This window comes from Orcinus orca, chromosome 19 (assembly GCF_937001465.1).
Source record: "Orcinus orca chromosome 19, mOrcOrc1.1, whole genome shotgun sequence".
NCBI classification, from domain to species: domain Eukaryota; kingdom Metazoa; phylum Chordata; class Mammalia; order Artiodactyla; family Delphinidae; genus Orcinus; species Orcinus orca.
Genome location: NC_064577.1, coordinates 5,112,443 through 5,124,724, shown reverse-complemented (window position 1 = coordinate 5,124,724; position 12,282 = coordinate 5,112,443). Strand labels below are relative to the sequence as shown.

At 49.9% G+C, this 12,282-nt stretch overlaps 1 protein-coding gene across 5 annotated transcripts in view; it reads left to right on the top strand.

The window, feature by feature from the left end:
- FAM222B (family with sequence similarity 222 member B) overlaps positions 1–12,209 on the top strand; it is a 141,556-nt gene extending 129,347 nt beyond the window's left edge. For 4 of the 5 annotated variants that reach the window (XM_012532004.3, XM_049701745.1, XM_049701743.1 and 1 more), the window contains one exon: positions 6,609–12,209. In XM_012532004.3, the coding sequence (XP_012387458.1) occupies positions 6,609–8,212 (1,604 nt within the window). In that variant the 3' untranslated portion in view covers positions 8,213–12,209. The remainder of the gene's footprint in view (positions 1–6,608) is intronic. The other variant, XM_012532006.3, reaches the window with a different exon arrangement.
- The last annotated feature ends 73 nt before the right edge of the window (positions 12,210–12,282 follow it).

Here is a 12,282-nt window from a genome sequence, read left to right as displayed (position 1 = left end):
ATGACAGAGGTTGGCAAACTTTTTCTGTAAAGAGTCAAATAGCAGATATTTTAGGCTTTGTGGATCATCCCATATGGTCTCTGTTACACGTACTCACCTCTGCTGTCGTAGGGCACAGGCAACCGTAGACAGTATGTAAACAAATGAGTGTGGCTATGCTCCAGTAAAACTTTCTACAAAAGCACAGCAGCTGGGTTTTGGCTTGCAGGCTATAGTTTGCCGCCCCCTGCTCTGTGAGATCATCTTCAGAAGTTAAAAATGGTCTGGCCTCTTGACTTCCTTTCTTTGAGGGAGAGTAAGACTCAGAGCCTGGCTAGTTCTAGAAATTGGCCAGTGAATCCAACTTGCGTCATGACAAAGCTGAAGGTGACAGTCTTCCTTCTGCAGCTGCTTGACACAATAGGCCGGCCCTGCTGTCCCAGCTCCTCCCCAGCTTTTCTCTTACTAAAGGATAATTGGGTGAGAAAGTTGTCTGGGCTCCTTGGCCACCCAAATGTGCATGCTCACTGCATTGTGACTGGTTCCAGACTTCCAGGCACACAACTGGGGAGGGAGTGTGCTCGGAAGCATGCAGTAAGATAACAAAGAGCAGCTTGCTGTCTGTCTTCTAGGTTCCTTAGCGCACTCTGACGGCTTCGCCCAGAGATGTCCTGTCAGGGCCTGAACTGCTTGGGAAGAAAGGCAAGTTGGCAGCTTTATCTTAGTTGCTGACTTGGAACCTTCACGCCCTTCTCCCCGAAGCAGTCCCCAAGTAGCCTCTGCCAACCACTGTCCCAAATCTCTATTCAAGAATTGAGGTATGGGGCTTCCCTGGTGGTGCAGTGGTTGAGGGTCCGCCTGCCGATGCAGGGGACACGGCTTCGTGCCCCGGTCCGGGAAGATCCCACATGCTGCGGAGTGGCTGGGCCCGTGAACCATGGCCACTGAGCCTGCACGTCCGGAGCCTGTGCTCCGCAACGGGAGAGGCCGCAACAGTGAGAGGCCCGCGTACTGCAAAAAAAAAAAAAAAAAAAAGAATTGAGGTATCCTTTTTCCCTGGTTTCAGGCTTACCTGTCCGTTTAGGGGACAGTGTATTTGAATCCCTTTGACTCTCTTGTTGCTCTCCTTAACTACACCTAAACTTTTGCAGAGGAGAAAACCCAGTGGTGTTTTTAAGCTCACTTACTTTCTTCTTTCCTCTCCCAAAATGTGTAAGAAAAAAAAGTCCTGGGACTTTCCTGGCCGTCTGTGCTTCCAACTGCAGGGGGCGTGGGTTCAATCCCTGGTTGGGGAACTAAGATCCTGCAGGCCACACAGTGCGGCCAAAAATTTAAAAAAGAAGAAAATCCTGTCTTGTGACGTAGCTCTTCGCATTAAGCATTTACCATTAAGGTGAGATGGAGTATAAGCTGTCTCCTTTGGAAACCAGCAGCCAAGGAGCTGCTCAGAGCCCAGGCCTATCAGCGGTAGAGACCTTAAAACCAGTTTTGTAACTGCTATTCAGCCTTTCCCTGCCCCCATCCTAGGGAGGGTCTTAAAAGGTGCTCAAAACACAGAACTCCGTATCTGGTGAGGGGATGGGGTACTGATATTTATAGCTTAATACATGTTTGGGTTTTTTTTATTGTTAACATCTTTATTGGGGTATAATTGCTTTACAGTGGTATGTTAGTTTCTGCTTTATAACAAAGTGAATCAGCTATATGTATACATATATCCCCATATCCCCTCCCTCTTGCGTCTCCCTCCCACCCTCCTTATCCCACCCCTCTAGGTGGTCACAAAGCACCGAGCTGATCTCCTTGTGCGATGCAGCTGCTTCCCACTAGCTATCTATTTTACGTTTGGTAGTGTATATACGTACATGCCACTCTCTGTCTCAGCTTACACTTGCCTCTCCCCATGTTCTCAAGTCCATTCTCTATGTCTGCATCTTTATTCCTGTTCTGCCCCTAGGTTCATCAGAACCTGTTTTTTTTTTTTAAGATTCCATATATATGTGTTAGCATACGGTACTTGTTTTTCTCTTTCTGACTTACTTCACTCTGTATTGCAGACTCTAGGTCCATCCACCTCACTACAAATAACTCAATTTTGTTTCTTTTTATGGCTGAGTAATATTCCATTGTATATATGTGCCACGTCTTCATTATCCATTCACCTGTTGATGGACATTTAGGTTGCTTCCGTGTCCTGGCTATTGTAAATAGTGCTGCAGTGAACATTGTGGTACATGACTCTTTTTGAATTATGATTTTCTCAGGGTATATGCCCAGTAGTGGTGTTGCTGGGTCCTATGGTAGTTCTATTCTTAGTTTTTTAAGGAACCTCCATACTGTTCTCCATAGTGGCTGTATCAATTTACATTCCCACCAACAGTGCAAGAGTGTGTAGCTTAGTATACTTTATATTGTAAGAGTCAGCTCAAGGCAGGGGAGATGGGTCTGGGGTCAGGAGAGGGCATATGTGTCTTCTTGGCCCAGTACTGTCAGTCACCTGGCTAATCACTATTCCCCAGGCTTGAGCTGCCTTATGTACAGAATCACAAGATTGTTCCCTTGAAATGCCAACATTTTCTCTTCTCTCCTTCCTCTTCTACATGTATAGGAGGATGTGATGCATTTTCCAACCTAGAAGTATAACTTGCCATAGTTCAGGCTGGATTAAAGGACATCTTGCCTCTGGGTGGGTCCCGCACTTGGTAGAAGACCATAGTTGTGGTTAGGTGGATGCCCTCCTAGAACTTTTCTCGATTGTTATTCCATAATGTCACTTACTTTGAGAGACCTCAGCCATTTTGGAACTTTGTACTTGCAAAGTCTATTTTCCTCTGACCCATCTTCTCCAAATTCCCCAGAAAATGTGTTTTTGAACATTTTTTTCTTCATTAACCCCAAGCCTCTGCTCCTAATTTTCCAGCTCACAGGTATATAGATAGGGTGGCCTGGTAAATATTTCTGGGTAGAGTGGTTGAAATGACCAAAGATCCCTGGTCGTCAAATCATCTTTTAGACAGTTACTGTGACCTCTTTCATTGTAGAGTTTTGGGGCCTAGGGCAAGTATCGACATTAATTTTTTACTACTTCTCTGTGTGCTTATGTGCCCCCTAGTGGAAAGACCTGGAAATGGTGAATTGGCCCAGTGACTGGATAAACTACAGAGAAATATCAGAAACATTAGCTAACGTTTGTTGAGCGCTTACCATATGCCAGGCACTGTCTTGAATATTTGTATGCATATTCTCATTCATTCCTCAGTAATTCCATATGGGAGACTCTCTTATCTTTCTTTTCAGGATGAGAGTGTTTGTCAATGTCTCATTACTATTCAGTGACTGGGCTAGAACTCACACTTGGGTCAGACTCCAAAGCCTGTATTTGACACACACTGCCTGTGTCTCTCCACAGGTTAGAGGTTCCTGCTGCATAAGCCACCCATGTCTTTTGATCTTCAAAACAGAAGGATAAACAGGGAGGTCCTTGCAGGGAAGCCTGGATTCAGGGAGATCCCCCCAGTTCCTAGAATAGACAACAGTGCTTTCTGTACTACATGTAATGCTCAGACTCAAGTCCAGGAGGTACTGCAGTTAGGGCTTCCATGGTCAGGTTACTTTGTCCCGTCTGTGGGCAGACTCAGCCAAACCTGCTATCCTTGAATAGTAACTATCGACAGTCATAGTTCCTGTTCACAGAGCATTTCCCATTCATTGGATCTCTTGATCTTAGTAATTCTGTGAGGTAGGACAGCAGGTACCATCGCTGTTTATAAATGAGGAATGACTGAGAGAGAAACTGAGTAGTCAGATAATAAAGCCAGTGCTTGAATCTGGATCTCTTTTTTTCTAACCACAGAGTCTCTGTTCTCTACACTGCCTTATGCCTCGATTAATGACACCATTGGTACCAGCTATTTAAATAAGTTGTTTACAGAGCTGTAGTATCTGTGTTGGCTGTGCATTTAGAGGAAGATGATGCAGAAGAAAGAAAGGCTTCAGGGTGCCTCTGTGGGGACTGAGATAAAGTACTGAGGAAAACTTGGCTATTTTTTAAGGGTTGGGCTGAAATCTGGTACATGACGTGGGTGGTGTTGGATTCCCCAAATGTGGCCTCTTTCTTGTCCAATATGCTCCTCTCATCCTTGAGATTCTTCCTTAACATACTGTAGCCTGTGTCCACCCTTCCCACCCCTCACCTCACCTCATCACCACTGTCAACATCAGTGGAGGCAGGACAGAGAGAACTAATCGGTGTAGTGTCCCACTCCATACTTCTGACTGAGGCCAAGCCATCAATACCTCTGCCTCTGCTAGAAAAAACCAGCCTTAGAGTTGATATTGACTTGGAGCAAAGGAGCTCTGTTATTCAACAAGCCGCTGTACCAGTCTCTCTTCCCTGACCTTCAGAGAGAGAAGCCCATCAACATGGAGGAAAGCTCTTCCAACGTGGAGGGGCGGACCTTCCTTTCCTGTCCGAACTGAAACCCAGCAGCTTCAGACTCCCATTATTCAGCCGAGTCCCAGTTGTTCAGTCAGACAGTACACTTACCAGGCACTTATACACGTTTGCTCTGGGTAAGGAAGACACTGAGCTAGGAATGTCGCATGTTTTTGATCAGTCACACAAGAGTACAGTGGCTGACCAGGGCAGCTTCTAATGGAATTCTGGCGCCTTGAGTTTAGGGAAGATCTTTCAGTGATCCCAGACTTTTTTGGTGTCTTCTTGTCCAGGAGAATGTAAAACCGGTCAGAAAATGGCCCCACTTTGTCGAGACTGAAGCCCATTAAGGGTCAGTGGCTTATAAGAAGCCGCAGAGCTCTGTTCTCCAGGCTTTGACCTCCTTGCCAGCTAGTGCTACCTAGTAGGTGGGAGACTTCCAGGCCTCTCTGCCTCCCTCTGCTTCCTGCCTTCAGTTGTCACTGTCACATTCATCCTTCTAAATCAGTCCTTCTTCAAATCAGTCATCTTACAAACATTTCGTTTATGAATGGAGCAGCTATTCTGTACTCAGTAAATACAGCAGAGCCTTAAATATGTGGGAGTGCCTACTGCGTTCAAGGCATCGTGCCCGTGTTTGAAAGCAAACCTTTTCCTTTCCGTACCCTTTTGCTAAGTTCTACCTCGTCGAGCCTGGGTCCGGATCTCTCTGCCTCTCCTGGACTTGAGCTTTCTTTCCTTGCTTCCAAGAGCAGCAGTTTCTAAGCACTTGCTGCCAGCCAACCAGCAACGTCACCTAGCGCAGGCAGCTGTGCCCTTTTCCTGCTAGCACACTCACTAGACTACTTCTGTTCCAGCTGATGCCCAGCGACATGACTTTGAATGGGGTCTCCTCTGGGCCAAGCCAGCTGAGGCCACAAGCCAGGCATTTGGCCAGCTCAGTCCTTGGTCTGCCCTGGCTGCCCCCTAGAAGGGGAGGAAGTAGGGAGGGAATCAGCTAGCTGAGCCAAGGCTCCCAGCCAGTCCCCTTTTTTTTCTGCTCTGGGCAGTCTGTGTACTTACTCAGCAAGCCTTTATTAAGCACCTTCTGTGTATACTCAGGGGAGACCCTCCCCAGAGAGAGGGAGAAGGGAGCAGAGACCCCTTGCCAGGAGCCTGGCATCCTTAAAGAGCTCTTGTTCTCCTTTTCCTTTTCCTTTTTGATGGAAGCACGACATCCGCTGGAGCCCCCTGATGGGAGGCAACTGGAGATGGGAACAAAGAGACTGTTAGCATTAATGAGGCCCATTGAGCGGTGTTTCCGCAGTCTCCAAAGAAGGCAGGTTTTTCCTCTTTCATTTTGGAAAGTGACAGCTCACAAGGGCCGAATACAGACTATTTTTGGCTCTCAGGACTTAAAGATTCTCTGAATCCTTTCTCCTCAGTTCCCTCCCTGCTGCCCTGTCATTATTGTCACCCCTCCCCCAAGGAAATAAATAAAGCCTTTTGATCTTCACCCAGTCAGGCTTAGAGTAAGCTGTAAACAAAAGTGAACTTGTGACTTGGGGATGGGGAAGGGATGTTGGCAGCTTACTCCTCTGCCCCTGAAAAAGCAGCATCCTGTCTGCTGCGCCAGGATGCCCACCCAGTCGGCACGGTGCCCCAGCTGCCAAGGCAGAGAGAAAGTTGATGCCTCACTGGCAACTGCAGACTGTAGAGGAGTCATTCTGGGTACCCTCTTCCTCAGGGTGTCATGGGGCAGGGACTGAGTGGCCCTGACAAACAGCTCTGCTTAGAACCTTCAACCCCCAGGCCAGGATGGGCTGGTAGGAACTTGGAGAGAATTCCATGTGAGAATTGGCCAAGTCCTGGCTCTCTAAGATAGATACTTTTGCAAGTTGCTCTGCTATTCTGATCTTTAGTGACCTCGTTTGTTAAGTGGGACCATGATAGTACCTGCGTCCTAAAGCAGTAGCAAGGATTCGTTGAGACAGCCTGTCCTCAGCACGAGGCCTGGTCCATTAGAAGTACTCACTCAATGTGAGCAGTGCTTGTTTTTGTGGGGGCTGAGGCCGGGTCTCAGTGGAAGACTAGAGATGGCAGCTTAGTTCGCCCTGCCCCTCAGGCCCTCAAATGGGAAATCTAGAAGGGCTGGTTGGCTTGGCACTGATGAGCTCCGTCTCCTTCTTTGCTCTCCTTCCCCTTCTCTCTCTAGGGGACACTACACAGAAAATGAGAACTGCTCACTATCCTACCCCAGCCGAATTGGACGCGTATGCTAAGAAGGTCGCAAACAACCCACTGACTATAAAAATCTTCCCCAACAGTGTGAAGGTTCCCCAGCGGAAACACGTTCGTCGTACTGTGAACGGCCTCGACACATCAGCCCAGCGCTACAGCCCCTACCCGACTCAGGCTGCCACCAAGGCAGGCCTGCTTGCCATTGTCAAAGTGCCAGCCAAAAGCATACTCAAGGACTTTGACGGCACCCGAGCCCGGTTGCTCCCTGAGGCCATCATGAACCCCCCAGTGGCGCCCTATGCTACTGTGGCACCCAGCACTTTAGCCCACCCCCAGGCCCAGGCTCTGGCCCGCCAGCAGGCCCTGCAGCACGCACAGACCCTGGCCCATGCCCCTCCCCAGACGCTGCAGCACCCTCAGGGTATCCCGCCACCCCCGGCGCTGTCCCACCCTCAGAGCCTCCAGCAGCCTCAGGGCCTGGGCCACCCTCAGCCCATGGCCCCAACCCAGGGCTTGGTCCACCCTCAGGCCCTGTCTCACCAGGGTCTCCAGCACCTCCCCACTCCCTTGCTGCACGGAGGCCGGAAGATGCCAGACTCAGACGCCCCCCCGAATGTGACCGTGTCTACCTCAACTATCCCCCTTTCCATGGCGGCCACCCTGCAGCACAGCCAGCCCCCGGACCTGAGCAGCATCGTGCACCAGATCAGCCAGTTTTGCCAGACGAGGGCAGGCATCAGCACTACCTCAGTGTGTGAGGGCCAGATCGCCAACCCCAGCCCCATTAGCCGCAGTCTGCTCATCAATGCAAGCACTCGGGTGTCGACCCACGGCGTCCCCACACCAATGCCTTCATGTGTGGTCAATCCCATGGAGCACACCCACGCGGCCGCAGCCGCATTGCCCGCTGCGGGCCCTGTCAACCTGCCCACGGGCATCTCTCGAGCCCCCACTGGCTACCCTAGCGACCTCAAGCCAGTCGCCTGGAACCAGCACCAGCTGGCCCACCTACAGCAGATGTGCAGTGAGGCCGGCGGGACGCCGGCCCCTGGCCTGACAGGCAAGCATGCGGCAGGACGCGAGTTGGCGGGGCCTGGCTTTGTGGGCAAGGCCCCTGCCTACCCGCAGGAACTGTGCATGGCGCAGGCTTTCCATCTGAAGCCACCCCTGGAGAAGCCAACCCCATCCCCACCAGTCAACGGCCTGGCAGCCCCACTGGCCTACCCTAATGGTCACTACTTCCAGCCCCTGTGGAACAACATTCTGCCCACTCCCAATAGCGACAGCTCGGGGTCTCAGGACCTCGCCGTGCCGTTCCACAGTGGGCAGCCTGCGGGCGCACCCCTCGACTGCGCGGCGGCTGGGGCCCACTACCGGGCAGGGACCGGGGGCGGGCCGGTGGCAAGCCAGAACAGCCTGGTGCAGACAGTGGATTACCTAAGCGGGGATTTCCCGCAGGCCTGCTTCCGAGACCAGAGCCTGGCCGTGCTGAGCAAGGCCCACCGAGCCCCTGGCAGCCGAGCCCCTGATCCCACAGATAGTCGAAATCTTCATATTCAGCACCCTGGGTATAGATAGGTAGCCCTGGTGCCCTCCACAAGCTACACATCATACGTCACCCTCCTAGGTTTAGTCTTACTTTTGAGTAATTGGATAGTTTCAAAGTTTCACTGTTCCAACGTGATCATTCTTAGATGTCTAAGAAAGGGAGTTTAGTGGGATCTAATTGAGGACAGAGGGGGGTCCTCTTTGCTCTCATCTTCCTCTCTACCAGCCTCAGCAACTTTTGGGTTTATGTTGGGACCTCATCCCAACTTCAGGCTTTTCTCTCCAATGCCTGCCTGTCAGTGCAGTTCTTCCCCCACCCCCACCTCGGCCATTTCCCACCAGCCCCCTTTTGTCTGTTCCTGCACCTCTCACTGTTTCTCTTTGGACTGAGGTGTGGGCTAAGGGAAGGGCCCCCTAGGTCAGGTAGCTGTCAGTGCCCAGCCACCTAAGCTAGGTCTCTCCCTGTCTGTCTCTCTGGGACTAAGAAGCCAGACCTCCCAAGTGCTCTGAAAGCCAATTCCTTGTTTACCCAAAGACCTCAAATCAAAACTGACCCAGTCTGCATCTCCTCCCAGCCCTTCTCCTTTCCTCAAGGCTTTGTTTTACATCTGCATTGATCCCAGAGCCACTGCACTTGTCCTTGCCACACTCCTCAAGGGCATCCTGCAGCACGTGGCCATAGCCTTGAGACCAAGGGGAAAAAAAACCTGTGTTTGGATTGATACCTTCGTTCCTGACTCCCTTTCCCTGCCTAGAGAAATGCCGAGACCATCCAGCATACCCAAGATCTTTCTTGCTGCTGTCTCTCTCCTAAGTCATCTGCTGCCCTCATCCCCCACTCCCCCCTCAAAAAAAAAAAAAACGCAAAACAAAAAAGTCTTTCTTGAGGGATTAGGTAGTAGGTATGGGATGATCACATTGGAGTTTGGAATTAAAAACACTGAAAAAAAAAAGTGCATTTGGTTCTCTCTACACTGGCTAAGAATATTGCTCTACGCTGTAAGTTTTAAACGTCCTGTTTCTGTATGAATGTAGTGTGGGTTTGAGTAGCAATGTGTGTGAGTGGCCCCACAGGTGCATCCACTGTCTAGTCACCTTTCACAGCCCCTCAGTTTAACGAAGAAAACACAAAGCCTTAAGCTCTTTGAATTCTCCTTTACCAAATGAGCATGGTTCTAACAGCTGGAGATGGGCCTCTCTTGGAAACAGCCCCTTCTGCCCCTCGCCCTTTCTTCACCCACTCCATGCTCCAAGTCTCATTCCCAGGTGACAGTTAGTTGGCTAGAAATTTAAAACTTTTCTGTAACTTCAGATTATGTTTTGTTGTAATGTTTTGCACCCTTCTGTTAAAGATGCATAGTTGGGCTTTTTTTTTTTTTTAAACCAAATAAGCCCTACCCTTTCCTCTTGTCTCTGGGGAACGTGAGCTTTCTTATTTAAGATTTGGGGTTTTGTTTACTATACGATCCACTGTTCTTTAGCCAGAAATTCTCTAGTGATCTGAAGCAGTGTGACTGAAGACCAGTTTTTAAATTATGCGTTGGCAAGTTGCCTTATATTTAAAAAGAGAAAAAAAAGGAAAAAAATGCCTGATTGTGTTATGCCAAATGATAGCAACATGAAGTCCTAACTCATTGTTCCCAGTGGTTTTCCTGCCGTCTGTGAACACTGGCACCTCCCTGTCCTGAGCCCCCAGGAGTACCTGCAGCTTCTGGTGCGATGCCTTCTCCCTGTGTGTTGGCCACCATCTCACCCAGGGGCCCCTCCCAGTTCTTGCTTCTCTGAGTTAAATTCTCTGAATGAACACCATTGTCTCCCTTTATCCCTTGCTTGATCTCCAAACCAGATATTTTTGCTGTAATTTGTTCCAATGCCTCCCCCCAAAAGGTGAGCTGCCCTTTTAGGAAATTGGACCAGACACCAACTTGGGGGCTTAAAATCAAACCTCAAACCCATCTCTTCCTGTGTAGGGGTGCAAGCGTCTGAAGCTCTCACTCCCACCCCTAGTCTGCATGGAAAATGTACTGTGACCCCCCTGCCCCCCATCTACCCTCGCCTTTGGTGTGAGATGTTTCCTAGTTCACCCTGAGCCCCTCTTGCCAGCCAACCCCCAACCAGCAATAAGGGTCCAAGCCAGGGCCTCCTATCCACACCCCCTGCCTCCATTCCACACTGCCCCTAGAAGATACCTGGATCCTCATGCCGCCCACATACTGTAGCATTCATTCTCCATCTCCTTCATCTTCTCACCTGTGGTGGTTAATGGGCGTGATGGGGTTTTTAAGATTATTATAAACCAGTAAAAAGAAAAAAACTCACCTTTGATCTTGTCCTATTCGTTTAATGCTGTCAGTGTTTGAGATGATCTTTCTTAACGGTTTTTAACGTCTTAAGAGAATTTCTCATTTTTAAGGGGACCCCTATAGTATTTGTCCCCGTCAGAAGCCCTCCCACTCCATTATCCCAGACCAGGTGTGTTCAGTCAGCCCCTGGAGGGCACCTGGCTGACTGGCCCTCTCCCTAGGCAGGGCTGCAGGGGGCTTGGTGGGATTTGATGGTTAAGTATGGTTCGCTACCCCTCACTGGAGGTCCAGTTCAATGTAATGCCACTTTCACTCCAAGGACTATCCGTCACTGAAAAACGGGGACCTGGTTTGCTAATAAGCCAGCTTAAGACTAAACGACCCTTCCCCCCACCCCACAACCTTCTCCCACCTCGAACATTTTGGAATTTGAGGACCTCTGGCAGGTGGAAGTAATAGGTGGTGTGATCTGTAGCATGAGAAGTGGTCCTCTTGGTGGTTTGAATCTTAAAGGTTGAGTACTGATGGGAGAACTTTCTTCTGTCTGCAGGGGAAAAAAAAAATCCAAAAGAGCTATTTATGTCCCCTCCTCCCTCTCCACTTTCTGCTGCGTTTGGGTCTGGGCTAAGATGTGATGGAGGGAAGGAAAGATCCCACAGGTTGTGGGACTCAGTGAGGGTGGAATCAGATGGTTAGGTGGCTCGAGTTGAAAGCACCCTCCTGAGCATGCCCTTTTCTGTGGGGTGCCCTTTTGTGAAGGTGCTTTGCCTCCTTTACTCCTCATCCCATCCCTGTGAAAGAAAACCCTCTTCTGCCTGTGTCAAATGAGACCTACAGTCAGCCTAGGGTCACAGGGCTAGACAGAGCAGATGGTTGAGTTGAGCCCAGCTCACGCTGTGAGGCAAAATCTGGCCTGAGTTCCACAAGCAATTATGACTGTCTGCAAAGGCAGTGAATGAGGGCTAGGCCTGGGCATGGGGTCAATCGCAATATCCACTGCAGGGAACTGAAGGCGGCACCAGCCGCCTTTGTGAACCTACCGCCTGGAATGGTGCAGTGGCACAGTGCTGCCAGCAGAGGGAGCCCAAGCTTGACCCGGGGGTTCTGGCTTCTCTTGGAAGGCTTCTGCAGAAGAGTGGTTCTACCTGTTGCTGCGTGAAGCCCGTGCTTAGGTGAAGGCATTTCCCCTGCTAGAGCCCATGGTCGGTCTTCTCTACCAGCTTCCAGGCTTCACAGTACCACGACAGTTTAGATGAAAGAGCCATCTTTACTTTCTCAGCAAGGCAGCCAGGGCTTCATCTCTCCCTAGATCAGTGAATTTGACCTTTTGAAGGCTAAGTTGGTTAGTTCCCTGGGCTGGCTGTCTCAGGCTCAGACCTTTCCTATCACCTTCTGATAAGGGCTCTTTTCACCTGAGTCTCTGGGAAAGTAGAAAAGGCAGGCTACAGCCCTTGAACCTTCTCCGTACTAAACAATACTTCCCATACACTGGGCCTCTTCTCAGGGCCAGGCAAGAGTAAGGCACTTTATGCTGATGAGTTAATCTTTACGAATCTAGCAGGATTACTTTAATTTTACCAGTAAGGATGCCCCATGTAGCTAAGTAACTTGCCAAAAAAGCAAGCACAGCAAGGATCCAAAATCAAATCTACTGCCAAAATTAAAGGAAGCTAATCTTCTAGTGACTGCTGGAGCTTAAAACAGAATCCAGTGACGGGGGTGGGGGGGAATCCAGGCCCTGCCCCAAACTAGCTGAAAGATCACTGAAGTCAATTCACTCCTCTGTTCCTATTTCAC